Below are 25,057 nucleotides of genomic sequence, written 5' to 3' on the forward strand. Positions count from 1 at the left end.
AAGCTTCCAGACAGCTAAGAAGCCACAAAAGTCCTTATAAGACGGGATATTCGGCAGAATCCTAGTGGATTTCTCCCTAGGTAATTACATTTTTTCTTCTTATAATCCTCCTGGTGTTTAATTCTTCTTCACCTGTTGTAACCTGGTGGGAGATGTGGCAGATGATGACAGTGGCTTCTGCTCCAGGCAAGAAAACAAAGTGATCTTGTCTTAAAGGGGGTTCACTACAAAGACACACCAAGGACAGAAAAGACAACGGACCCAGATCCAAACTACTCCAGCAGCCCCCCAGCCTGGCAGCTCCAGGACAGAGGTGACAGCAACACCCACATTAGAAACTCCTCGCCTCTTCAGGAGCTCTAATCCCATTGCAAGCCAGCTGAGCTTCAGCTCAAGTATTTTGGCAAATCCCATCTCTGGCAGATTAAGGGGAAAGCCAGCAGGAGCACAAATCCCTCACGGCACCAAGAAGTTGCCGCAGAGCCCTCGAGACTTGGAACGACCTGGGCTACTGGAAGGTGCCCCTGCCCATGGCAGGAATGAGATGAGCTTTGAGGCCCTTTCCAATCCAAACCAGTCTGGGATTTTAGGATTCCCTAAGAGCAGCAGGCTGCACAGGGAACAAAGCATAGAAGGGATGAATCTGGCACATATGGGTGGATTATGCTTTTTCAGCTTTATTCAGTGGCACTGCAGCATCTGGTGTTTATTCTCTATCCCTCACATACTCCTGGGGTTTGGGGAAGCTTCACAAGACTCTCCAAGTACAACAGCTACGAGCACACTCCCAGTCTGGCTCTCACATAAAACCACCGGAACAGAGGGAAGCAAAGACCAACAGGTGCACAGTCAGTGTCCGGAAGGGTGGCACTGGGGACCAAGAGGAGACTGGGGAGGGAAACCAGTGGACTTCTCTTCTGAACATTCTATTTTATAATCTGCAGCAAAGCCTCAAAGGAAAACTAGGAACCACAACAAAAGCACCTCAGTTCCCAAATGAAAAATGAGCCCCCAAAGCTGCAAGCAAGAGGCTCGTGCTGCCTGGGTCCTTTGCTCTCTGCATTGTATTAAAAACAAATAGGTCCATAAGGAATGCCAGACAAAACAGTCATTTGTCAGCTGACACGAGGGAAGGATGAGGATACACTTCAGGAATTTATCGAGGGAATCTGTTGAGCTGTGCAACTTTTTTTTTAAGAAAGATGCTGAAGAGAAAGCAGCTGCCCACCTGAACCTGCAAGCTGCTCAATGAATTATAAAGCAGAAATAGCCCCTTAGCCCCCAGTATTACCTGGCAGCTGATTTACCATTTCTGCCAAGGCTGGAAAGCTGGTGGATCACGGCCAGTGCCCTCTGTCCTCCCCATTTCCAGTCAGCCTGGAAATGGCTGGAGCCTCTGAGCTGTCCAGAGACTCTTCTAATACAAATATCTGCCTGCCTGCCTTCCTCTGGGGGGTGAGGGGAGAGGGGAATATTTCCAGAGTGTGCTCAGTGCTGAACAAAGTTTGTTTGAACTGAGCTTAACTGCAACAAGAGCAGCATTAAGCCAACCTCAAGCACTTGTGAAAACACTCTGCTTTAAATAGTGCCTCTTCAAGCTTTAACGTCATGTAAAGCTCAAGAAGATTTTATGGGCCACCGAGAGTATCTAAAGCCTCAGCATCCCATTTGCAATCCCAGCAGCGCTGCAGCAGCAGCATAAAGGAGGTTTGAAGGGTGGGTGTGATGCCCCAGGAGCAGCACAAGGAGCCCTGCCCAGCCCCAATCCACGCACTTTCCCAGCAAACCAAGCTGGAAACCAGCCCTGTAACCCCCTAAACCTGCACTTCTGCAGGTTTCCAGCCGTGAGGCAACATCCAAACTGGGTGCTTGGTGACTCCTTAAGGAAATGATTCCTCAGCAGCCTCCTGGATGCTGTTCATTCCTGTCACCAGGGTCAAGAGCTGCACTGCTGGGCCAGGCAGGCACTTTGCATGCTCAAAATTCATTAAAGTCAAATACTCTACGACTTTTTACACATGAAAAAGCAGATGAAGGTGAGACAGTGCGATGCAGTGCAGTGCAGGCAGAGTTTTATTTAATGAAGGTATATTTACTCAGAAGAGCTGAAGGGCTGCTTCTTCACAGCAGGTCAGGGGCTGCTATGCAAATACTAATAAATATTTTGCACTTTTCAAGAATGCTTTACCCAAGTGCTCTGCAAGCGTGAACTGCACTAAACTTCCCAGGATCGGGAAGGAACAAGGGAGAGAACAGGAACAGACACTCTGTCCAAAACAGAAAGACAGAAGCCTCTGGGGTGGAAAGCAGAGACGTCTGACAGTACCAACAGCTTTCCCAGCTTCCCCACGGAAGCGCTTTTCCATCGCTAACCTCACACTTGTGTGGTTGGCAGCTTTCTAGAAACAGCAGCTCCGCATCGATTCAGGAAACAGAGTCATCTGTGGTTCATTACTCCCAACAGATTTCATAAGGGATCCTGCCTGGTGCCTCAGCTGCTCCTAAGCCAGCTAAGCCTGCAGGATCTGGTGTGGTACAGAATAGCAAAGCTCCTTATGAAACACCTCACGCAGGACAAAAGCCATCACGATGGGTTCATCAAGCCTGGAGAGATTTGTGCTTTATTCACTGGAGTTCCAGGAGGTCTCCTTGGGCTGGGGGACAAAGTGTGCAAAGGGGCTGCTGGTCGATTCAACAGCTCTGAGAACCAGAGGCAGCTGAGAACAATTCCATGGGGAGGAGCAGCTTCTGCCCTGCAAGCCATTGGGGGAAAAAGAAATAGCCAAGGATGGCTCCAGGCAGAGGGGTATTCCAGAAAGACTCAGGAGGAGAAGGTGGCACTGAGGTCTCAGGTTTCCAGAAGCCTCCCCCTGGGGAGCTGGAAGATGCCATGAAAGATTTATGGAAGGCCGAAGGAGAAGTTTTCCTTCCCTGTCCCTGCAGTTTGCACCCAGCACCCTCTGACAGTGGAGGGCTGGGAGCCATCCCAAAGGACACGGGGGAGATCCAGAGCCCCAGGAGCTGGGGCCATGCAGAGCTGGGATCACACCATGGGACAGGAGAGTTTCACTTCTGAGACAACAAATCCAGACTGTTCCCTTCAGCTGAAGTCCCATCTCTGGAGGGGTTTGAGACACAGACACCAAATCCTGCTGCTGACTGTGGAAGTGGCAGCCCACAGATAAAACCTGGAGAGCTGCAGTGGGGATGTCCCAGAGCAGCAGAGCCCGAGCTGCCTGGAGCCAGCATCGCTGCACTTCCAAGATACCAACTTATTCTGAAATCAATACTGAGATTATTGATCCAGGAAGGAAATACAGACTGGCGAGGAAGCCTGGTCAATAGCAATCCCAGTGGGTAATAAGTTTTAATGGAGAGCAGGAAAAATTCCAATCTGAATTTTGTGCTGGGGCGAAACTCTGCATACGCTGATTATCTCAGCCTGAGAGCAAGTCAGAGACCCCTCACTGATATCTGCTGATACTCCCAGTGACCAGCTCAGGTGCCAAGGTCTGGGAATGCACATCACTGTGGAGAGAATGAAAAGAGAAACTGCATTAGGTGCTCCCAGCGATCTGTCTGGCAGAGGACGAGCTGCTAACGCCGACTGCCTTGAAAATCAGAGCAAGAAATTCAACCTGCACAGTCAAGGCCAGATTCAAGCATGTAACTCAGTGATGGCAGCAGTTCAACCACTTAAAATGTCTTTTGAAACCACAGTAAAATCCTGCTGTCCCATCCCTCTTGGAAATGGACTCCACTGAATGTCAAGGCCCTGAAAGGCAAGAACACAACAGCAACAAAAAAAAACTCCCCAAACCAGCTCTGCTTGAATGGGGCTGAGAGAGCTGCAGCAATTTCCCTCCACTTGTCAGCAAAATCTCATCGGCTGTATAGAAATACCGAAAGGGTTTAAGTCACCCAAAGGGCATCCTCAGTATTGGGGCAGGGGCTGAGGAGAGACCCCACACCACAGTTCTGAAGGGAAGAAGTTAACACCTTAACTCCAGTATTGTGGAAGCAGCAAAATCCCACCTTCAGGGAAGTATTTCTGCGGTGCTGCAGACCCACACAAACTGCAGGAGCACCGTTGTGCAGCTCCAGGGGATGAAAAACCCGCTCTGCACTTCACAGACAACAACAGCTCTGACCTCTGTTCACAGGTTTCTAAGCAGCCATCGCTAAATTCCCCCTTTATTCCCCAGTCAATACCTGCAAAACAGCTTTAGAACAAACAGCTCCTTCTGGCCCTTTGAAAAGACTCAGGCAGGCCAATACTGCCTTGGGATATCTGAGGTTACCCCAAGGCCTGAGGAGCTGCAGAGAGAGGTGGGAAGGGAGGTTTGGAGAGCAGGGTTTTCCTCAGAGCGATGCTGGCAGAGAGGCTGAAGGCTGCCAGCACCCAGGGAAGCAACTGGCAGAGTCTGACAGCCCTGCAGGAGGATAATTGGGCAGACAGTGCTGTGCAGACGAACTAAAGTGTTTACTGGCTTTAATATTTAATTGTGTCAAATGAAGAGAGAGGAGCTGGGGAGTCAGAGCTGCAGAGAGAGGCACGGGGGCTCCCGTCCTTCCGTGCCGAGTCGGGCACCCAAATGAGCCAAAGCACCGACCCCAGGAGCACCATTTGGATGTGCCCATGGTGCTCCCCCTGCCCTCTCCCTGGCACAGGAAGGAGTGCTCCAGTTGGGGAGAACACGGCATGGAGGGAGCACTGCAGGCAGAGCAGGGGAAGGAGAAGGGAAAGGGAAGGGGAAGGGGAAGGGGAAGGGGAAAGGGGAAAGGGGAAAGGAGAAAGGGGAAAGGGGAAAGGGGAAAGGGGAAAGGGGAAAGGGGAAAGGGGAAAGGGGAAAGGGGAAAGGGGAAAGGGGAAAGGGGAAAGGGGAAAGGGGAAAGGGGAAGGGAAAGGCACCACAAGCAGCATCCATGAAAACAAACATGGGAAATCCATCTCTGTGGGACCAGACCATAGGCTCCATCCAGCATCATGGATAAGGAAACTACTGGCATCCACATCCCACCATTAAATCACCCAGCACTGCTCATTTGCAGGATGGCTTTTCTCATTAGGTGTTGAAAGAAGCTGCCCAGGGAGGTGAAGTCACCATCTCTGGAAGCGTTCAGAAGGTGCCTGCATGTGGCACTTGGGGTTGTGGTTTAGGGGTGATTATGGTGGTGCTGGGGTGGTGGTTGGATTAGGTGATCGTGAAGACCTTTTCCAACCTTGATGATTCTGGGATACACAAGAGATGCCTTGCACTGCCACTGCTCCGTTCAAAGGCTTGGAGGGAAGGATACAGGTCCCCTGCACCACGAAAATCCCAGCAGTTCACCCACTGGTCCTGTTGCCTCTGCTTATGGTTGTTCACCTGTCTCCAGGAAAGGGCTCTGCACCACAATTTCCCTTGGGATGAGGGCTGGCAGAGCACAATCGCTGTCAGACACACTCAACCCTTCCTATTCCTTCCCCAAAAGGATACCAAATCAGCTCCAAACAGGCCTCTGGAAAGCCCTACATCCCAGCAGGGGAAAAGCCTGGACTACCGTGCTACTAAAGCCATGTTTGTGTTCTATCTCTGCCTTTGGCCAAAGCCAGCATGGAAATTCAAAGGAAGGCTGGCTCCATAAATATTGCAGTGTGAACAACACAGGGCCTTCGCTGGATTATCACCGCTAAAAGGAGCTGCAAAGCATCCAACTCCAGGAATGAAAGATGCTAATGGAGCATTCCCAGCGGACACGAGGGCTGTAGATTACAGGGAGCTGCGTTCACATCCTGCAAAATGTGCACATTTAAATAACGCTCCCCTTTCACACGGAATAAACCTCAGTATTGGCCACAACCAAACGCGGCTCAGGCCCTCGCTGGCCTATTCCAGGGGGCAGATGGCTTGTGGGAGATGCAGGTGATGGATGGAACTCCTGGAATTTGTGTCCCTGGTTTGATGCACTGGTCCCAAACACTCTCTGTGCCGTGCCTGTATGTGCATCTCTCTACCCACAGCACGCTTCAAACACACAAAAAAAGGGTTAAGACAGATTTTTCTCTCCAACCTTTTAATTAAGCCATTAGTCTCTTCCCCCTTAACCCAGGAATGAGAGGCCTGTCTTCACAGGAGCAAATGATTTCCCCAGAGTAATGAAGATGCATTATCATACAGAAAAAAATCATTAGTTGCTATGTCCAGAACAATGCGATTGCTCAATTACCGCACTAAAACAGATCGCAGCCTTCCCAGCGCTCCATGTGCAAACCTGGAGGAGCTGCATCCAAATGGACGTGCCCAGGAAAACAGCACTCGTTCAGCAGAAGACCTGGACCAGAACAAAGATCCCACCTGAATGATTTCCCAACCAAGCCTTTGCTCACTTCACATTTTAGACACCCCAGCAACAGGCAGCAGCTCCCAGTGGGATTTTCTCCAAGTGCTTTACAACAAAGGAGTTGGGAGGTTGAGAGGGGGAGCTTCCCTTGGCACTGAGAAGGTCCCAGGTACCCTGGTAAGGATTCACCAGGAAACACTCAACACTTTGAAGGAAATGATGGTGAAACACAGTGGACAGCAGGGATTTGGGAACTTGGCACGCCCCCTCGGGATGAGGAAGGATCACACAAGTCTTGGGTTCAACACCCAGGGATTTGGGTCAGCTGGGTTTGGTTCCCTCTCTTGGAAGGGACCACCAGAGTCATCCAGTCCAGCTCCTGGCCCTGGCCAGACACCCCAACAACCCCACCCTGTGCCTGAGAGCGTTGTCCGAAGGCTCCTGGAGCTCTGGCAGCCTTGGGGTTGTGCCCATTCCCTGTTCGGTGCCTGACACCCTCTGGGGGAAGAACCTTTTCCCGATATCCAGCCTAACCCCCTCCAGAGCTCTGGGCCAGCTGCAAGATACTGTTCATCCCCAACTTATCTAATGAGGATGATCCAGTCCCCAATTTCCCCTCTTCACCGCCCCCAGGATGATTAAGAGCAGGATTTAGTCACCTAACCAGGGTCCTATTATTCCTTCAAATGGATAATTTCAGTCCTTCTCTCACCTACCCAGATACCCATTAAAAAAATGACTCATCAACTCTTCCCCCTGCATCTTTGGCACAATAATTCCATCACAGATGTGGGTCAAGCAAAGCTGTTCACGAACTCCCATCAGACCTGTTTGGCCTGAAAGGGGAGGAGTGGGTGTCAAAACTGAAAGTGGTGTGTTTAGACATTTTCTCCTTTGCATGAAACATTTAGACTTTTTTTTCCCCACGACATCTCTGAAGTTAATTTACTTTAAAAAAAGGTTTTTAAAGTCTGAACAAAGCACACATCGTATCAAATGAAATGTTTTATTTGACCTGAAAAAAACTATTTTTGGTCTTTTTTTTGTTAACCCAGTATAGCATTTCCTCTTCAGTTTTGCAGTTCAGACAAGGGCAAAAAGAAAATTTTTTTTCAGAAAAATCAATTTCAGAGCTCCAAACAGCCCATTCTAACTGTTGTCACAGAGACTGCAGCTTATGTTAATATTAAAGTACTGCTTTAGCAATTTATGAACATTATCTGGAAAGCGAAGGCACAAATTATCAGAGCTGAAGGAAGTTACCAGAGTTAATGCATTTTTGGCACTAATATCCTTCTATTGTTCAACTCATCTGAAAGAGCTACAGGCCTGCACTGACAAACCAGGGAAAGCTTGATGGTTAACACAGCGTGGAGATGATTCCCAGAAGGGTTTCCACCCCTTGGAGGACAAGGGACACGGAATGCTGGGACGGTTTGGGTTGGAAGGGACCTTAGAGATCATCCCATTCCACCCCTGCCATGGGCAGGGACACCTTCCACTAGCCCAGGCTGCTCCATGCCCTGTCCAACCTGGCCTTGGACACAGCCAGTGATCCCGGGGCAGCCACAGCTGCTCTGGGAAATCCATTCCAGGGCCTCCCCACCCTCACAGGGAACAGTTTTTACCTAAATTTACCCTCCTTCAGCTCAAGGCCATTTTCCCCTGTCCTGTCACTTCAGGCCCTCGTCCCCAGTCTCTCCCCATCTTTCTTGTCAACTCCCTTCAGGCCCTGCAAGGCCACAGTGAGGTCACCCCAGAGCTTCTCTTCTCCAGGCTGAACACCCCCAGCTGTCCCAGCCTTTCCTCCCAGCAGAGCTGCTCCATCCCTCTGCTCATCCTGGTGCCTCCTCTGGCCTGGCTGCAGCAGCTCCAGGTCCTTCCTGTGCTGGGACCCTCGAGCTGGAGGCAGCTCTGCAGGTGGGGTCTCAGCTGAGCGGGGCAGAGGGGCAGAATCCCCCCCTCCCTGCTGCCCACGCTGGGGGCTCAGCCCAGCTCAGGGGCGGTTCTGGGCTGGGTCATGTCCCAGGTGCTTCTCCCAGAGCAGCTCTCCATCGCTCCATCCCCAGCCTGGACTGACCCCAGGGGTTGCAGCAGCACCTCCCTCAGTCTTATTAAACTTCTTGCAGATCATTCCAAAAGAAGGTTTTCAATACCCACATCCTGGTGAAATCACGAAGAATTGGGTTCCTGGACTTAATTACCCTTCCAACCCAAACCATTCTCTACACAAAAAACGTAATGTTCGAGTACTTTGGAGAAGGCTGGGGCCCTGCAGGATAACATGATGTGGCTACCAGGGGGGTTATTTCCAGCCAGGATTGGTGCTGAGCTCCAGGGCTTTCCCCATGGAAGCAGGAGTGAGGATCCCGGCTCCGCGGAGCCGCCGGTGCCGCATACGGTGCTTGCTTTAGTTAAATGCAAACCGGCAATCTCTGCCTTCACATGTGACAATTGCCATGCGATTTCTGTCTCATTAAGCTCTGAAATGTAAAACAAATGGGATTTATGTGGCTGCTGCTCGGCATTCACACGCAGGGAGTCAAGTCTTGCCTTTAGTGGCTCTTCAGCCTTATCACTGTCTTATCTCGTTTGGCTCCGGAGCCAATACAGTACCTGGTGGTTCCTCCCCTCTGGCTGAAACAGCTCGTGGAGAACAGACAAACCAGGGGCAGCTCTACCAAACAAATCCTCCCGTTTTCCCCCAGGCTGTGATACCAGCTCTCCTGGGTGTCACACGAGCCTTCCGTGCCTCAGTTCCCCTCACCCGCCACTGTCAGATAGATCCACACAGCTCATTCAAATTCCAGCCCACCAATCCAGCATGTTTATTTACAGCACTGTGCATGGAGTAACAAGCTCTGAAAAGCAGTTCTTTGTCAGGCTGGCAGGAGAAAAGCTACAGGCAGCATTTGGGAGGTATTTTGGAGAACATGGACCATCAGTGAAGTGCTTTCCCACACACGAACCAGGCAAAAACTAAAGGCTGCTTACAGAGCATTTGATTCCAGCAATCATTCCCAGAGGTACAGGGAATACTGTAAACTCAGTATTGGGGGTGGTTTCACTGGTGCCACTGGTACCAGGCTGGCCTGGACAATGCTCAGGACATGAAGGGTTCTGACCACAGGTGTCCAGGGCCATGACTCCGATCCTTTTCTTCCAGCTACAAAGATCAACCACCCACTGACGCTCCACAGACTGGCAGCACCAACAAGGATGGTCTGAGATCCAGAGCATCTACAGCAGCACAACGGGTCCCTGAGTGTCCTGGAGATGTCATAGAATCATGGAATCATTAAGGTTGGAAAGACCTTTAAGGTCATCAAGTCCAACAGTCAAGTCAAGGGGATTCACTTAAACCACATCATTTGGGATGCCCCATCCCTGGAAGTGGTCAGGGCCAGGTTGGATGGAGCTCGGAGCAACCTGGGCTAGTGGAAGGTGTCCCTGCCTGTGGCAGAGGGTGGAACTGGATGGGCTTTAAGGTCTCTTCCAAATCAAACCATTCCAGGATTCCCTAGAAAACTGCTGGAGAGCACCAGCCTCCACTTCGGGCAGCCCAGCTTAATGCTGAATTTTGCTGAGAGCAGCTCAGTTTTGGATACCCAAGTGGCCACCTTGAAAGGTGTGACATTTACTCAACGTACCAAGCAAATGCCCAAACCACCATGAATTAGGCACCCAGAGGCAGAACATCACCAGCAGCTCCTCCAGCCTTGCCCAAAGGGTTCTCAAGGAGCCAGAAGCAGGACAAGGATCCAACTCCAGCTCCACACACCCCCACTGACCCAAGGCCACCTTCCCAACCCACAGAATATTGTCACCTCGGGCACGAAACATCCTGCGAGCAGCAGAGCGAGCGTGCGAGGAATTGCAATGCCAGCGGCACAAAGCAGCACAGGGGGAGATGGATTCTGGAGCGCCTGGAAAACCGGGGAGAGACACAACAGCAAGGAGGAGGTTTCTAAGGGAAGCACAAGGCCAGGTGTTGTTCAGCTCTGCACGCTCAGGCAGAGAGCCTTGGACAAAAGCAAGAGCTCCCACTGATGCCATTGTTGAGCTCGTAGAGCCGAGATTTCTCTGGAAGAAAAGCAGCCCCGCGACAATTATTTATCGCCACAAAAACATCTTCCTCCTCAGCTTTTGTTGGTGCAACACAGACCACGTGTGGCTCCAGCCAGGGAGAGGAAAGCTACCAACAGGATCAAGGAAGGCTGAGATTAATCTGGTTTAACGTAGATAAAAAAACAACTCGAGCAATCAGTTTTAAAATTAATATTAAAGTTGTAAGTCACCTTTGACTATATTGAAATACAAACTGGAGCACACAGTAAGCCCCAAATAAGCCCCACTGGCAGTCACAACAGCTCCCTTATCAACCTCTAATGTCTTCTGTAAAATAATAACTGGAAGCCAGACTGCTCTGAGAGAAACTCCCTCTCCTGGGGCAGTGCGATGTGACCCAATTCCGGCTGCCATTTCAGGAGCCCTGGCTTGGCCGATGTTCCCTGTGCCAGCAAGGAACTCAGCTGCAGCAGGAGTCATCCGGGAGGGAGAGCTGGCACAGAAAGGCTGAGCACCGAGTGACAGCACGAAGGGACTCGGTGCTGCAATTCAGTGAAGCCCCTGGGCTTTGGGATTTTTCTCCTCCCCAGTAATGCTGTGGAGTTTTGGGAACTGGTTTTCTCCCAGCCTTTGGCTTCTTCTTCTCAACATTTCCCAACTTTCTTCGCCATAGCCTTTGCAAGAGGCTGAGAGGCTCCTGCTGAGGGAGCAGAGTGTGGGTGGGGCAGGGCAGCACCAAGGGGAAGCTGGGCTCGGCAGTTCGGGATTGATGGGCAGCGCAGCCCAAGGCCCTGTGCAGCATCCCAAAGGCAGGTGCCAAAGGACACCAGAAATAACAGCCCCGTAACAGAGAGAGGGAACACAGGGAGCTGTGGGCAGCACCCTGAGCAGCACCCCAAAGTCAGGAAGGGGGACACGCTCTGCTTATTCTGCCCATGGACCTCTGCAGTCACCATCAAGTGGCTCGTGCTGGCTGTACCCAGCTCTAACACAGAAATGTTTCACCCACACCCAGTTAACACCGGGATGACCTAAAGAGGCATCTCTGGGTGGTAAAGGGGGCTGAAACTGCTGGTTGCCACACGGGTTGAGAAGGGTTGAGCCAAGGAGCAGAGCCCACCAGCCTCACCTGCTTATGCACAGGGGGCAAGTGGGTCTTGGGACAAAAACTGAGGCTCCTCGTGCTGCCATGGAGCTCTGTCACCAGAAGAGCTGCACGAGCTGCTCCCCAGCACACGGCTGCCTGCTCAAGAGGGCTCCAAATAAATAAATAAAGCCACTGCCTCATTAGCATGCAAATGTATTCAAGCCCCATTTCAATTTGAATTCTATGCATACGATCAGAGTGCAAAATGCAAATTACACAAACGCACCCATAGGAAGAAACAAGCAGGAACTCTGCACAAAGGGATTAGGGCCAGGCTACTTCCCTCAGAAGATTCCAGAGCTGGGGGGGCTCTTGTTGGGGAGGATCCTTTAATGGCCACCGGTCACGCTGCACTGAGCTTTGCTACAAACACTTGGAAAAGCATCCTGGCTCTGGAGCAACGGCTGGTTTGGAACTGGCTCAGGGGACAGGAGGGGAGGGTGGACAAACAGGCACTGAGAGGTGCTGTAGTCTCAGCACTTATGGCCAAGGGTCTCCCCAAGGGATCAGCACCTATTCAGATCAGCCTGAGGGAGCAAAGGTGTCCCCAGTGCTCCTCCAGCAGCCCCCAAAAGGCAGCGTTAGCCAGGTCCCCCCACCAAGCCAGGGAGATGGGTCAGGACAGGCAGCTCAGGGCAGCAAGGGGGGGTCTCAAGCAGCAGAGACCATCAGGAAGAGGGTCACCACCACTGCCTCCATCTCAGTGACAAGGGAGGTGATGCTTCCCCAGTCTACCCACTGGCCCTTCCCATGGAGATGTGGCCAGGAAAGCTCTGTGAGGTGTGGGAGGAAAGACCGAAGCCCAGCTTGGAAGGTCCTCTGCAGACCAAGGTCAGCTCAAGAGACCCCCAATGCACCTGATTTTAGCTGACTAAGGCTGAGTTGTGCTCCAGCACGAGCCCCAGGCCCCTTGTCCAGGCTCCCAGGCCCAGCAGGATCTCCCTGCAGGGGGATCCTGCTCCCAGGGACACACCGAGCCCACGCAGAGCAGAGGGGAGGCTGTGCATGTTCACCTCTCCCTCCTACGTGTGCGAAATTCTCAACCCACCATTATTGTATTACATTTTCATTTTAAAGTAAATATCTGTTTTCAATTAGTACTTACCGTGAGGGGCATGCATCACTGAGAACACTTATTTCTCTTCCTTTCATTATTAGATTAGAAGTCGCTCAAGTTTAGCCGCATTTAGCAGCGCAGACACCCAACTGCTCTGCAGACACTAATCCTCTCCCCACCTCCACCCCCACAGAGGTCCCAATCCAGCTGCTGCAGCCTCCCTGCCAAGGCTCCAGATCAAGGTGTGACATGAGCCTGGTCCCCAAGCCCATCCACCAATTCCCTGCACATCCTCCCTCCAGGCTGTTACACTTCCATTACTTTTCCTTCACATCACAAAATCTGGCCCTCTTGCCACGTCATCTGCGTAGCAACGAGGGCCACGTGGACTCCCCCAAGGCTACATGAAGTGAATAAAACCTGGAGCAGAGCTGCCCCAAACTCCACAAACACAACCAAAAGCATCGGGGGGGGGGGGGGGGGCGGGGGATCAACCACGTCTGGTGTTCCACCTGCTCATTCAGTCCTGGGTCAGCACTTGGCCACCCAATATCCTTCCCGAGTCTGCCACTCCTCATCTTGCCCCAGGGAGGAAAGCCCTTCCTGCAGTGAGATCATCCCAAGCACTCCCAGGCACTGCCTGCTCAGCCCTCGGGGAGAGCACTCTAAGCATAACAGGTCTATTATACCTTGCTCATTACACCTCGTTTTTATTACCTGGCCTCATTAAGTTAAGAAGCCTCTGTAATTTAACTGCATCTCTTGGTCTCCGCACGGGGGCTCCAGCTGTGCCTGTCGTCAATCACTTTATTAAAAACACAGGACAAAAATTACAATTATCCCCATTACTGCCCATCAGTCTCTTCAATTGCCTCTTAGGTCCTTTCTTTACCTGCTCAATGCACCAGTGCCAGACTGATATCATTGGCACCCTCAGAGTTGTTCCATACTTCCAATAATTAGGGGCTGGTTTTAAGGTGCTTTCAGAGCCGAGCAAGTGAGGCAGATGCTGGCACACGATGGCCTCGTGGTGCAGAGCAGAACAGGCAATAAAAGCACGCAACCAGACCAAGAGAAACAAACTGTGTTAGACAATAAAACCTAATTTTATCAAACCCAACACAAGATGTTTTACAGACACACAGATCAGATTAACACTGGTTTAGAATTCAATATACTGTGACAAATTGGCACATTCAGAGAGCCACCACAGTGGCTCACTGGCCAGGCCGAAGGCAAGAAGAGACCTGAGACCCATTTCCAAGCCCCAGAGAAGGACCAGCAATCAGCAGACAAATGTTTTTTTTACAACAGCTTCCCCTTCATCCACCACAGGGGTACTCACCATCCTTTGTGCAAAAAACCTTTCCTAAACTCCATGTTAAAATTTCAGGTATCAAAATGCAGTATTTTGCCAAGTCTACTTCCACGTCTCCAATCCCTCTTGGATGTTTCCTGCTTCCTACAAGTTTCCTTCCCGTTTCCTGCTTTCCTAAAAGTTTCAAAAGTTCAACTTTTCCTCCTGATTTTGAACAAGATGCTCCCACTGGGACAACAACTCTGATCTGCTCGAGTCAGCAGAAACTTGCAGGGGTTAAGAGCACTACACAGATTTCTGTCTATCCTTGGGAGAAAGCCAAGCCACGGGGAGAAGCCTCCCTACTGCAGGAAAAAAATCACTGTGCTGGATGAAAGGTTTGCTACAACCACCCCTGCAAAGACATCATCGTCAAGGGACATCAACCCCTTGGCATTTGCACGTGGTCCTTTTCCTTGAGAGGTTTCACTCTTCCCCCTCTCCTCCCTGCCTTCCCCAGTCACCGCTTCCCCTCCTGGTTTGCTTCCACCACACAAAGAGTGCAAAGAGGCAATCTGAGGGGTCACAGGAGGCTGCACAGAGATGCAGCCCAGGTGCAGCAGGTACCACCTTGTTGCAGTCGGAAGGGGAGCAGGGTGAGAGGTGGCAGCCCTTTCAAAGCACAGCAGCCTTAGGAGCAGGTCAGCACAGAATCGTGGCGATCTGAACACCCTGGAGTGCTCTGGCTGCTGCCTTTCCAGCCAGCCCACTTGATGAGAGAGAGCTTTGAGGATTTCAAAGGGCGCCGTGTTCCCCAGTTTATCACAAATGTCTATCTTAAACCAACATTATCATTTTAACCATGACTGCAGCAAGAGGAATCTTCAGCAGGCGCTCCTGCCACGGGAGAGAGACACAGAGACAGGAAAGACCCCTCAGACTCACAACCCCATGCAGACCCCGACACAGGCAGCCCAAGAGCTGTGCTGCTGCCATCACCGCAGATCTGTCAGGAGGGACATTTACACTGCTCCAGGCTTGACAGAAAAGACATCTCTGCTCTGCCATGAAATTCCTCCTGCTGCCCTTTCCAGAGTGTTACAGCTCCCCTTTGGTGCCACTGAGCCCCTGCTCTGCCACCCCAGTGGAGGGGAACGGGTGTTTTCCAAGGGGTGGCAGGTGGCAGAGACAGCCACCACCTCCCAAAATGCTCCCTACAGCCACTGCCAAGCCAAACGCACCCGGCAGGAAGGGAAAGAGCAGCCGTGGGGTGACACCCACCCCAACACCCAAACCATGAGCACAAAGCCCACACACACCAAAAACACCCAGAAAATCATCCCCCTCACCAAAGCAAGAGCAGATGGTGATAGCCAGGACGTGGGGTTGGAATCACCGAGGCTGGGACGTGGGGCTGGCCTGGGACAACTTTAGGCATGCAGAGACTGAGCTGGACTGCAAAGGTTGGCCAAGCTGCACTCAGAACAAGGTTTAGGCAGAGAAAAGCTGAGGGACAGCAGGACTGAAGATGTTCCCCTGGTCCCTGGTGGGGAAGCTCCTGAGCAGGCCAAACCAGCAGTGTTGTGTCCCAGGTACAGAGAGAAGATCCCTGTCTTGTTACCTGGCAAGTCCCATTATTAGAGGGGCAAATAAAGGCAATCACAAGAAATCTACCATCAGTAAATCAAGCTTCAGCTTAGACAGAAGGAGTTAATTTACAGCCACTCCAAGCTTTGATATCTTAAACCTTTTCAGTGTCTGGACAAGATGAGGAATAAGCACAGACAGTGTCAGACTCTGTGATCGGGAGGACAAAACACTGCAAACAGCTGTGCCTAATTTTAGCATCTGTTGGTTCTGTTTCTCCAGCACTTGTGGAGGGTGGGGGGTGGCCCCGTCACTCCTGGCTTATTACAGACCCAGCCAGAAGGAAAGGAGACGAGTGTTGAATCACACTCCGGGGATTAGCTCATGGGAGAGAGCGAGGAGCAGCTCAGCACCGCTGACCAGGAATGGCAGCCGTGCCCTGCCGCAGGTTATCGCACAGGGATCCACAGGGAGGGGTGGAGCTGTCCATGGAGGTGATGAACCCCTTGTGAACATTTATCGCTGGGGGGGGAGGGGGGCACAAAGTTGGGTCAGACACAGCCCCACATCCCCCTCCCACACCCTGACCCTTCCGGCTTGTTAAGCCAGCCCGTGGCACTCACACACGATGTGCTCCCAGGCAGGGTCACCTCAAGCTCCTCCTGGGCATGTGGCCAACCACACACTGGGGTGGCTCCTCAGGAGAGGGGTGGGAACTTCAGAGGGCCCCCAATTCTTCTCCCCCACCCCAGCACTCAAACAGCCTCTCCATTCCGAGGGAAAGGCCTTAGCTGCCGACCCCCAAACCTCAGGCGCGGTGCTCGCAGCCTCCCCGCAGAGCTGGAGCCCAGCGGGTCACCTTGGACCTTTCCGAAGGAGCGTGGCACTGGCAGGTGGGAGCGGAGCGCTCGGCTCCATGCGAGCGCGGCTGCTGCCACCGCCAGGCTGAACGGGAACAGTGAGGATAAAACCTGCGGCAACTCCGCCAGGTGACCTGGTTTGCAGCCAGAAACTCGGGCATTCCTTCCCCTGTGCACCCCCGGCGCTCTCCTCCTCGGTCTGGGTTATGGAGACAGCCCCCGTGCCCTCAAGCTGTTCCTCCGGCGCTGGAATTGCGCAGCCTAACGAGGCGAGATCCTCGGGAAACCTGCGGCTGCTGGGACACGGCTGGGATGCTCGGCTCAGGTCACCTGGAGCAGCCACGACCGGTCATTAAACGCCCGCTCTGCGGGTAACGAGTGCTCGCAGCGCCGAGGCAGCCGCAGACATCAGAGGAGCTGATAAAGCTCATCTGAGTGATAACGATTTTGTCTCCAGTTATTTTTGTGCAGCTGGGAACAAGTGGCTACAGTCAGCGCCTTGCCAGCTGGGGAGAGAGCAGCAGTTCTGCATCGTCGGGAATGGAAACACAGCCAGCTCAGCCCCCCACCACGCTCCCTGGTTTCTTCTCCTCACTGGCAGAACTTGTCATGGGCTGACTGAGACGGCACCAAGTGACATCTCAGGGTGACAGGTGAAGATGCAAAGTGAGGAGTGGTAAAGAGCAGGGTTCTCCTGCAGACACAGCTTGAGGGAAAGATTCAAGCCTCGTCTCCCTCAACAACATCCCCGTGTGCTGGCTGGGTTTAAATCCCTTTACAGAAGCCAGAGGCCTTTTCCCGTTGGGCAGAGAGAAACTCTCCCCCAACACCTGAAGGCAGAGCAGCCAGAGGTGATGATCTCCCTCCAACACCTGCAGGCCCCAGAGCATTGCCAGCATGGACCGGTGTCACCCTTTCCTCGTGGGCTGCATCTCTGTGCCTTTGGGAAGCCTTGAGCTGGAGGTGAATCAGGGCTTACGGCTCCTCACAAAGCAGCGACAGCTGAGCCTCATCCTTGGCCTCCCCAGCTGCAGCCAAGCAACTCCCAGTTTGCACTGGAAAAGGCAGAGGCGGATGCAGCCAAGCACTGGTCACCTGGGCAGATCTGCAGGAGGGGGCTGCTCCTCCCGAGCCAGCAGCCTCACCAGACCCAGCCAATATTGGCCAAACCATGTTTTCATCTTTGGTTTGCAGCCAGTGCCAAGGAAAGAGCAGCCCTGGTAGTCCGGAAGGAAGCTCCATAGATCTCTTTGCACTCCATCCCATAGAATCAGAATGGTTTGGGTTGGAAGGGACCTTAAAATGCATCTCATTCCACCCCCCTGCCACAGGCAGGGATGACATTCACTATCCCAGGTTGCTCAGGGTCCCATCCAACCTGGCCTTGGACACTTGCAGGGATGGGGCAGCCACAGCTCCTCTGTGCCAGGGCCTCCCCACCCTGCACAGGGAACGATTTCTTCCCATCATCAGCTGCCCCTGCTCTGAGGAGCTTCTGCACCTGTCTCCACATCCCCTTCTGATCCGGGGGCTTTGGATCCATCCACAGCAGTTCCTTCCATCCCACTTTTTCCAGAGACTCTCAAAATCCCTGCTGTTGTTCCTGCCGTGCTGGCCATTATGCAAGTTCGGCTGTCTTAACTCGCTGCTGAGCATACAAGTGGGGCTGACATTTATTTAATCCTCATAGTAATGTTGACTGTGTACTTACTGAAACACCTCATGCTTATGGAAGACATTTGTTTCCAAGCAGCTTATGCTAAATTGCAGTGATATAAAGGAAACACTTATCCAATATTGACATTCACTGACTGGCAGCAGACTGCTTGAATACTCATTTATGCCGGGGTGGGAGGGGGACGGGACGACAAGCACCTGACAGGGATTCAGGCCCTTCCTTCCGGATCTTGTAACAAGTTAGGTGATACTAGGTAAATGATAACCTGCCCAAGATGCGGGTGGGACTCCAAACCCTGTGGCTTCTCCCACTCACTCCCTGCTTATACTGGACCCACAGCACAAAGACTGACCCCTCATCCATGAGAAAGTTTGAAGAAGTTCATTCCTTCCACCATCGGTGCATATTTCACCCGTAATTAGCAGGGCTCCTCTCGCCTGCAGTGCATGTCCTGCTGGGCAGAGCTCCTCAGAAAAGCCACATTATCGAACGCTGTCTCCGTTTCTATTTCTCCTCCCACAACGCTGGGGTTGCTCACCCAGAAGGCTCCTGAAACCTTCAGCTTTAGGTGCTGCCGCATCCGCCCAGACCCGGCCCAGCCAGGCAGGGGGTTCACCACTGCCTTTGCCTCGTGTCATATTGAGAACGACAACCCCAGAGCCCAGACCATAAATCCAGCAGCCCTTAGAGGTGAATCAGCCACCACATGACCACACACACGCGAAACCTGCGCGGCAATCCCACCCAATGCAAAGTAATTGAAAACAAAAGACAGCATCTATTATCCGAGCTGAAAGTCTGACCTGCCTGCATCAATGGTTAATGAGAAGCAGTTATGGCAAAGCCCTCAAAAACCAATTACATCCTGCTCCACCCCAAATGCAGCAGACCAAAAGCTGCTGGAGCTTTCGTTGCGAGTGGGGGCGTTGAATGAACACATTAAGACAAGATCTTATCCCCAAGTTAGCATCTGAATTTAACAATGCGAGCGTTCCACCTCCCACTTCTCCAGCATGTGACACTACCCGAGGCAGGACGCCCAGAGCCCATCGCTCACAGGCACTAAAAGCACATTTAGATTTTAAGCTGTTTAACGCAACCCAGTAAAAGGAAGAGCCGTGTAACAGCCAAGTGACCCCCAGCTCCTTCTGCTCCACTTTGGAGGCTGCTGCTGCCACCAGGGAAAGGCAAACACTTGAGTGTGGGTCTTGCCAGCGAGGCAATGAATAAACAGGCTCGGCGACACTCAAAGGGCATATTGAACCAGGACATCTGTTATGCCACCTTTTCCAAGACCAAATCCCAGCATTTTCTCCGTCCTACCACAAGGCACAGTTCAGAAATGGATACTTTGCTCTTCCCCCTTCCAGCGCTCTGGAGTACAGACGTGCCCTGAGGTGCAGTGAAGTGCTGGAATGGAAACCCACGAGTTCTGAGCAGCATCAGGATCCTGCTGCTCAACCTTTGCCTGGAAAGACGAGCACAGGTTTTAAACTTTATTTCTCTCCAGCCAAGAAATCCTGCACATCTCCTGGCATGTTTGAAATTAATACTGGGTACCCACATCCTCACAAGAACCGGGCCATGTGCCAGCCCTGAAGGCAGGGCAGGCCACCTCGGAAACTCTCAGCTCCAGCAAAAGCCTTAAATCTCAGCAAATAAGAGACTGATTTACAACCAATTTGTTTCACTACCTATTGATTTATAAAATAAGGTTGGACACGGTGACTGTGGCTGTGTCGCTCTCTCTGTCCAGAGGTAGCTCTCAATGAAGCCAAAGGAAAGACTTGTATTGCTCCTGAACAGAAGATAAATTTGGGCCTTCAGCAATCGTTGGTATAAATTTGCTTTTAAATAAATAAATAAATAAATAGAAGCTGTTTAATCCTACTGGAAGGATTCTGAAGTGATGTAAAGCCAGTTCTCCAGCAGCATTTCCATTTCAGCCCCCTGCTCCCAGCGTGCTGAGGAGCTGAGAGCACTGTACAAACTTGCAAAGCCGATCATTAAATCAGAGGTTTGGAGCAGCCACACTCTCCATCACAGGCTGCTCACAGGAAGAAAACAGTTTATTCAAAGCCCTTGATCCTCAGCCAACTCACAACCTAAGGGGCACATTGGCCTCTCCCCCCTTTATTTACAGCTACAAAAGAAAGAAGAGCACGGAGCTTTTATATCCCAACATTTGCAGTCCGACTACAGAGCGGCTGGGAGCTGGTGACACGCGGTGCTGGGAACCTGTCAGGGATTTCTGGGCACGTTCTGACTCCAGTTGGTGTCCTCTAAACCAACAGGAAAGCACAGAAATAATCGACATCAGCCCAAGATGTGCTGAGCATAAAGTGCCCGGGCACCTCCGCTTAACCTTGGAAGGGGGAGGCTGGTGGGGATGCAGCACTGGCTCCAAGGAGAAACATCTGCCCTGCTCCCCTCCCTCTGGCACAGGGCACCTGAGCAAGACCCCAGCTCCTCCTGAGCAAAACCCCAGCTCCTCCCTCCCGTGCTTTTCTGAGAGCTGAAACCTTGCAAGAAAAGCTGATTTGAGCAAAGTCATCGGTGGTCCTCACGCAGCTCTCACTGCAGGAGGTGCAGATGGGAGACAGGAAACCTACACTGTGTTAAAACACGCGTTGGAGGAGGCAATCCTGCACCACTCCTCCTCTGGGACAGCACAGACTGGACACCACCAGCTCTAATGTGATGCTTATTTCAGTTTCCTTCCCATGCAGCCCAGCTGTGAACACACTGCCCCTGCCAAACCTGCACCTCTCCACCAGCAGCACCTCACAGAGCACCTTTCCAAACCATCTCTGTCTTCTACTCAACCATTTTCAGTTCACAGAACCACAGAACATCCTGAGGTCGCAGAACACCCTTGGGCTGCAGGAGCTCTTTCTCGCCATCATTTTTAAAGCTCACAGGTGCTTCCACTCCTTGTGCTTCCCAAGCAGCTCCCGGTGCTGACACTCACCTGCAGGTTTAGGGAACAGCCCAACACACTTCCCTTGCAAAGCTGCCCTGCTCTCCACATGGCAGGAGGAGTGAACATGGAAGAAGGACCACAGCCACAGATTTCCAGATTTTCACTAACAGACTCATGGTAGTCAGACATAGAACCCCCCCCAAATGCCCCAGCTCTTGCACACACACTCCCAGCACCCCAAACCTTGCATTTTTCCTCCCCATCACCCACTAACCACCCCCAAGATGTGAAAATCCTCATCTCTCGATCCTAACCAGTGCTGGTGGGTGGAATTGGCCTGGTTTCTCTCATCAGCATAATTTCACCCTTCTCCACCTGGGGGCTGCTGCCGAGCCAGTGGGAAGTTGAGCCACTGCTGCTGATAAGGGGCCCCTCTGACAGAAGATTGTAAAGCATTTGCTTCCAGGGAGGAACCAAGTGAACTGTGAAGGAGAAAAACATACCCTGCAACATCCAGAGAACTCGGTATTCATCACCCTGAGGGAAAGCAAACATGCCTGTGGAAAGAGAGCCCCAGACAGGCAGAAATCTTCCCATCCAAGGTAAATTTAAGATGCTGCCAAATCCAGCTGGTACAGGCCAGTGAAAGGAGGAGGTGGCTGTGGGTGCATCTTCAGTGATGCTCCTCCCCACAACCCCACCTCCCACAGCTGAGACACCTTCCCCAGTTGCTTCCAGACTCCCCCAGTTGCTTCCAGCCTCCCCCAGTTTGGCTGGCACTGGAGCAGGGAAGGCAAGGCCGAGTTCTTCCCAAGAAGGCAGTTCCATAGCAGCAGCAATTCCTTCCCACCAAGGGGCACCACGCATCCCAGCTCTGCAGGAGACAAACTGTGCTGGGACTTTCTCTCCCTTCCACCAAAGGCGTGGCCCTGACAGCTTTGAGGGGGTGGAAAGTGAGTGGTACCAGGGAAAAACCTGGAGCAGCGACCTGTGCCCTCTCAGAAAGAGCCAGCATAGGCTGCTTCAGACCATTTGCAAGGGGAAAAGGCAGAGGATGCTCCAGGGAAGGCAATTTGTTGTGCCCAGGTCCCCTGGAGCAGTGAGCTGTGGGACAGATCCTCCTCCCTCGCAGGCTGAGCCATGCCTGGGCTGTCCAGGTGCACCACGGCCCCAGACAGGAGCAAATAGCAGCTTCCTCCTCCTGCAAGCTCCCTCAGGAGCCCAAGCTCCAGCCTGCACGGGCTGCAGGAACAGCAGGATGCCAGGATATCACCGGGACACCCATGAAGTACAAACCCAAGGGCACAGGTGTACAAATCCCGTGATGGAAAACGTCCCTTTGGGGAGGTTTAGGATAAGGAGATTTTTTTTTTTTTAAAGTAGTGTCCAGACCACGGATCCCAAGTGGGGCTTTCAGCAGAGGTGATCCTTCCAGCCCTGCTGTCCTTGGCTCAGGGGAATTTAATTATGGCAAATCCCTTCAAGCCACTTTGGCAAGGAAACACAGCCCTGCCTGCCCCTTGCCCACAAAAAGGAGCTCCTGAAACTCCTGAAGTCCCTTGAAGCGACTTTTGGCCCACCAGCTCCTCCTGAGCGAGGCAGGGCTGCCCTGTGCCTGCCCATCCCCACAGCTTAGGGACACCTTCGCCATGGCCAGCGAGTGCCACCACACCCGGACACGCCACAGAGGCTGCTCGAGGGGAGGCAAACACAACATGTGCTGCAAAAATCAGCTTCAGCACCTACAGCCAGGCCTTTCCTCCCCCACAGCACCCTGTGGCTGAAGGAACCCTGTGCATTAAGTCCCTGTAGGGATCCTTTGCACGGTTTCACCCCAACGGGAAGAGCCACGGTGCTGCCGACAGCGCCTTCGTCGCGTACGGAGAGCGGCAACTCCACAGAAACGCTCTTGGCTCATCCTGTGGGAGAAAACAGCGGAAAAAACGCTCTGCAAGGCACTCTCTGTGCCTCCGAACCCGGCATGAATAAGCAGGTACCAGATGCACGATCCTGCTGGAACAGGCAGCAGACAAATCAGCCGAGCTCAGGCAGCAGAGCCGAGGAGCCGCCGTGGCTTCCCAACACGAGCGCTATTAAAAAGTCCATTAACCCACATTGAAATCATGGCTGCAAAAAAAGGAAGGAGAGCGGGGAGAACCCAACAAATCCCGGCTGGATCCCGCACACAAACTTCTAGCCCCGCTAGCAAACTGCCATTTGACCTGCAGGGAGGGACCGGATCCCTGGGAGCGGGGAGGGATGTGGGAAGGCCGGGAGCAGCTTCCAGATCGCTGCTCTGCCCGGCCCCGCCGCTGCCCTGCTGTACCAGCGAGAGTTCAGATTTGTTCAGCCAGAAACCCACACGGAGGACACAGTGGGTTTCTTTTGTGCAGCAGCAAAGGCAAATGCAAACACAGCTTTCTCCCCGAAGGAATATTAGTACAAGCAGAGGGCGAGGGGAAGAGAAAAGGGGAAGGGAGGACAGTGTAGGAGTCCAACATCGCATCCGAGCCCAGGAAAAGAAGAGGGAAGGACAAGCAGGAGCACAGACACCACAAACACGGCGTCCCTGCTCGGGGAATAGGGTGAAACCCAGCGTATGGTGGGGGATGTTCAGCAATAATGTCTGGCTGAGCAAAAAACCAGCTGCCCGTGGAGAAGCACTACTCTCTCCAAAAGTTTTATCCTTCATTTAATCAACAGATGGACGGGCTGCGTGGGTTTGGGGTTTTTTTATCCCTTTTTTCTTTTTTTTCCCCAAGCATCCCCAAGCCGTACCCTCACAAAAGCTGGCGTGGGGACCACGGCGGCGTGACACAGATGGGATTTGACACCGGCGTTGGGAGGGGATGAGCAGCACAGAGGCGAAGCCGGGGTCTGGCTGCAGCTCAGCGTCCTCCACAGGTGACAGACAGTCCAGGGAGCAGGCACACAGCAGCACGTCAGACACAGCTTCCCAAAACGCACCCCCTTCCCAAATCCTTCTTTTCTGATTTTTTGGGTGGGAATCAAGCAGGTTGTAAAGTTGCGGGGTGAATTCCTGCGGATTCCCACGCTCCTGCCCTCGCTCCCGTGCTGTGGGGAGGTGGGATGGGGCGGTGACACCCCCGCGGGGTGCCCACCTCCCTCCGGCTGGCTGCATGGGAAGCAACTCTCCTTCCCTGCATCCCCCCAGGCGCAAATCGCTCCCGACCCCGGCTCCACAGCCACAGGCTCCTGTCCCCGAGCGGCTCCTCCGCTGCCACCGAAACTGAGCATCCATCGCCCTCCTGCACCGGGGGAAGCACCGGGCGGCGATGGGGGTGAGGGGGGCGGGGGGGGGGGGCTGTTGCTCAGCCAAGCCGTGTTTGCACACAAACACGATCCAATTAACCGGGCTGGAACAGAAAACACTCATTTGCATGCTAAAGATTTTTCCTTTTTTTTTTTTAAGGAAAGAAAGGTAAGCTGCCTCGGCGGCGAAAACTCCGCAATCCTCCCTCTCCGCCCCGCACCCTTCTCCCCTCGCAACCCACCCACCCCGAGCCGATGACCCCCCCCACCCCCCCGGCTCCTCCCGTCCGCCCCTCTCGCAAAGTCCGGGGTCCTACCGTGGCTGAGCAGGAAGCACCCGAGCAGGAGGAGGAGGAGGTCTGCCTGGAAAGCGCTCATTCCTCAGGGTGGGCTCGGCGCCGGGGTCGGGGCTCCGCTGCCGCTGCCGGCGGGGGCTTCAGGCCGCCGCCCGCCGGCTCCGCTCGCGCGGCTCCATCGCCGCCCCCCCAGCTCCTCCCCCGGCAGCGCTGCCTTCACTGGCGGAGCCTCGGCGGCGCAGCCCGGCTTTTGGAGCGGGGGGGGGAAGGGGAGGGAGGCAAAGTGCCGGGGAAAGGGGGAGTAACTTGCGCGCAGCCGGGGGACGGCGATGGCTCAGCGCGGGGCGGAACATTTGTGCATCCCCCCACCTCCCCAAAGCTCTCCGCGCCGAGGGGTGGGGGGTTAAGGTGGGGTGGGGGGGGGTCCAGCTCCTGCCTCAGCTGTGCGGGAGGAAGGGATGCTCGCCCCCCTCGCGGTGTTGCCGCCGCCCCAACGGGGCAGCTAAAGCAGGAGCGCAAACACCTGCGCGGCTTTTGCGCCTAAATT

The 25,057-nt window shown here is 53.2% G+C and overlaps 1 protein-coding gene across 3 annotated transcripts in view; it reads right to left on the bottom strand.

Moving 5' to 3' along the window:
- Nucleotides 1–24,804, bottom strand: part of KIRREL3 (kirre like nephrin family adhesion molecule 3) — a 348,792-nt gene extending 323,988 nt beyond the window's left edge. For all 3 annotated transcript variants that reach the window (XM_068994638.1, XM_068994637.1, XM_068994636.1), the window contains exon 1: nucleotides 24,532–24,804. In XM_068994638.1, coding sequence (XP_068850739.1) covers nucleotides 24,532–24,592 — 61 coding nt within the window. In that variant the 5' untranslated portion in view covers nucleotides 24,593–24,804. The remainder of the gene's footprint in view (nucleotides 1–24,531) is intronic.
- Between the last annotated feature and the right edge of the window lie 253 nt (nucleotides 24,805–25,057).

This window comes from Aphelocoma coerulescens, chromosome 24 (assembly GCF_041296385.1).
Source record: "Aphelocoma coerulescens isolate FSJ_1873_10779 chromosome 24, UR_Acoe_1.0, whole genome shotgun sequence".
Classification (NCBI taxonomy): domain Eukaryota; kingdom Metazoa; phylum Chordata; class Aves; order Passeriformes; family Corvidae; genus Aphelocoma; species Aphelocoma coerulescens.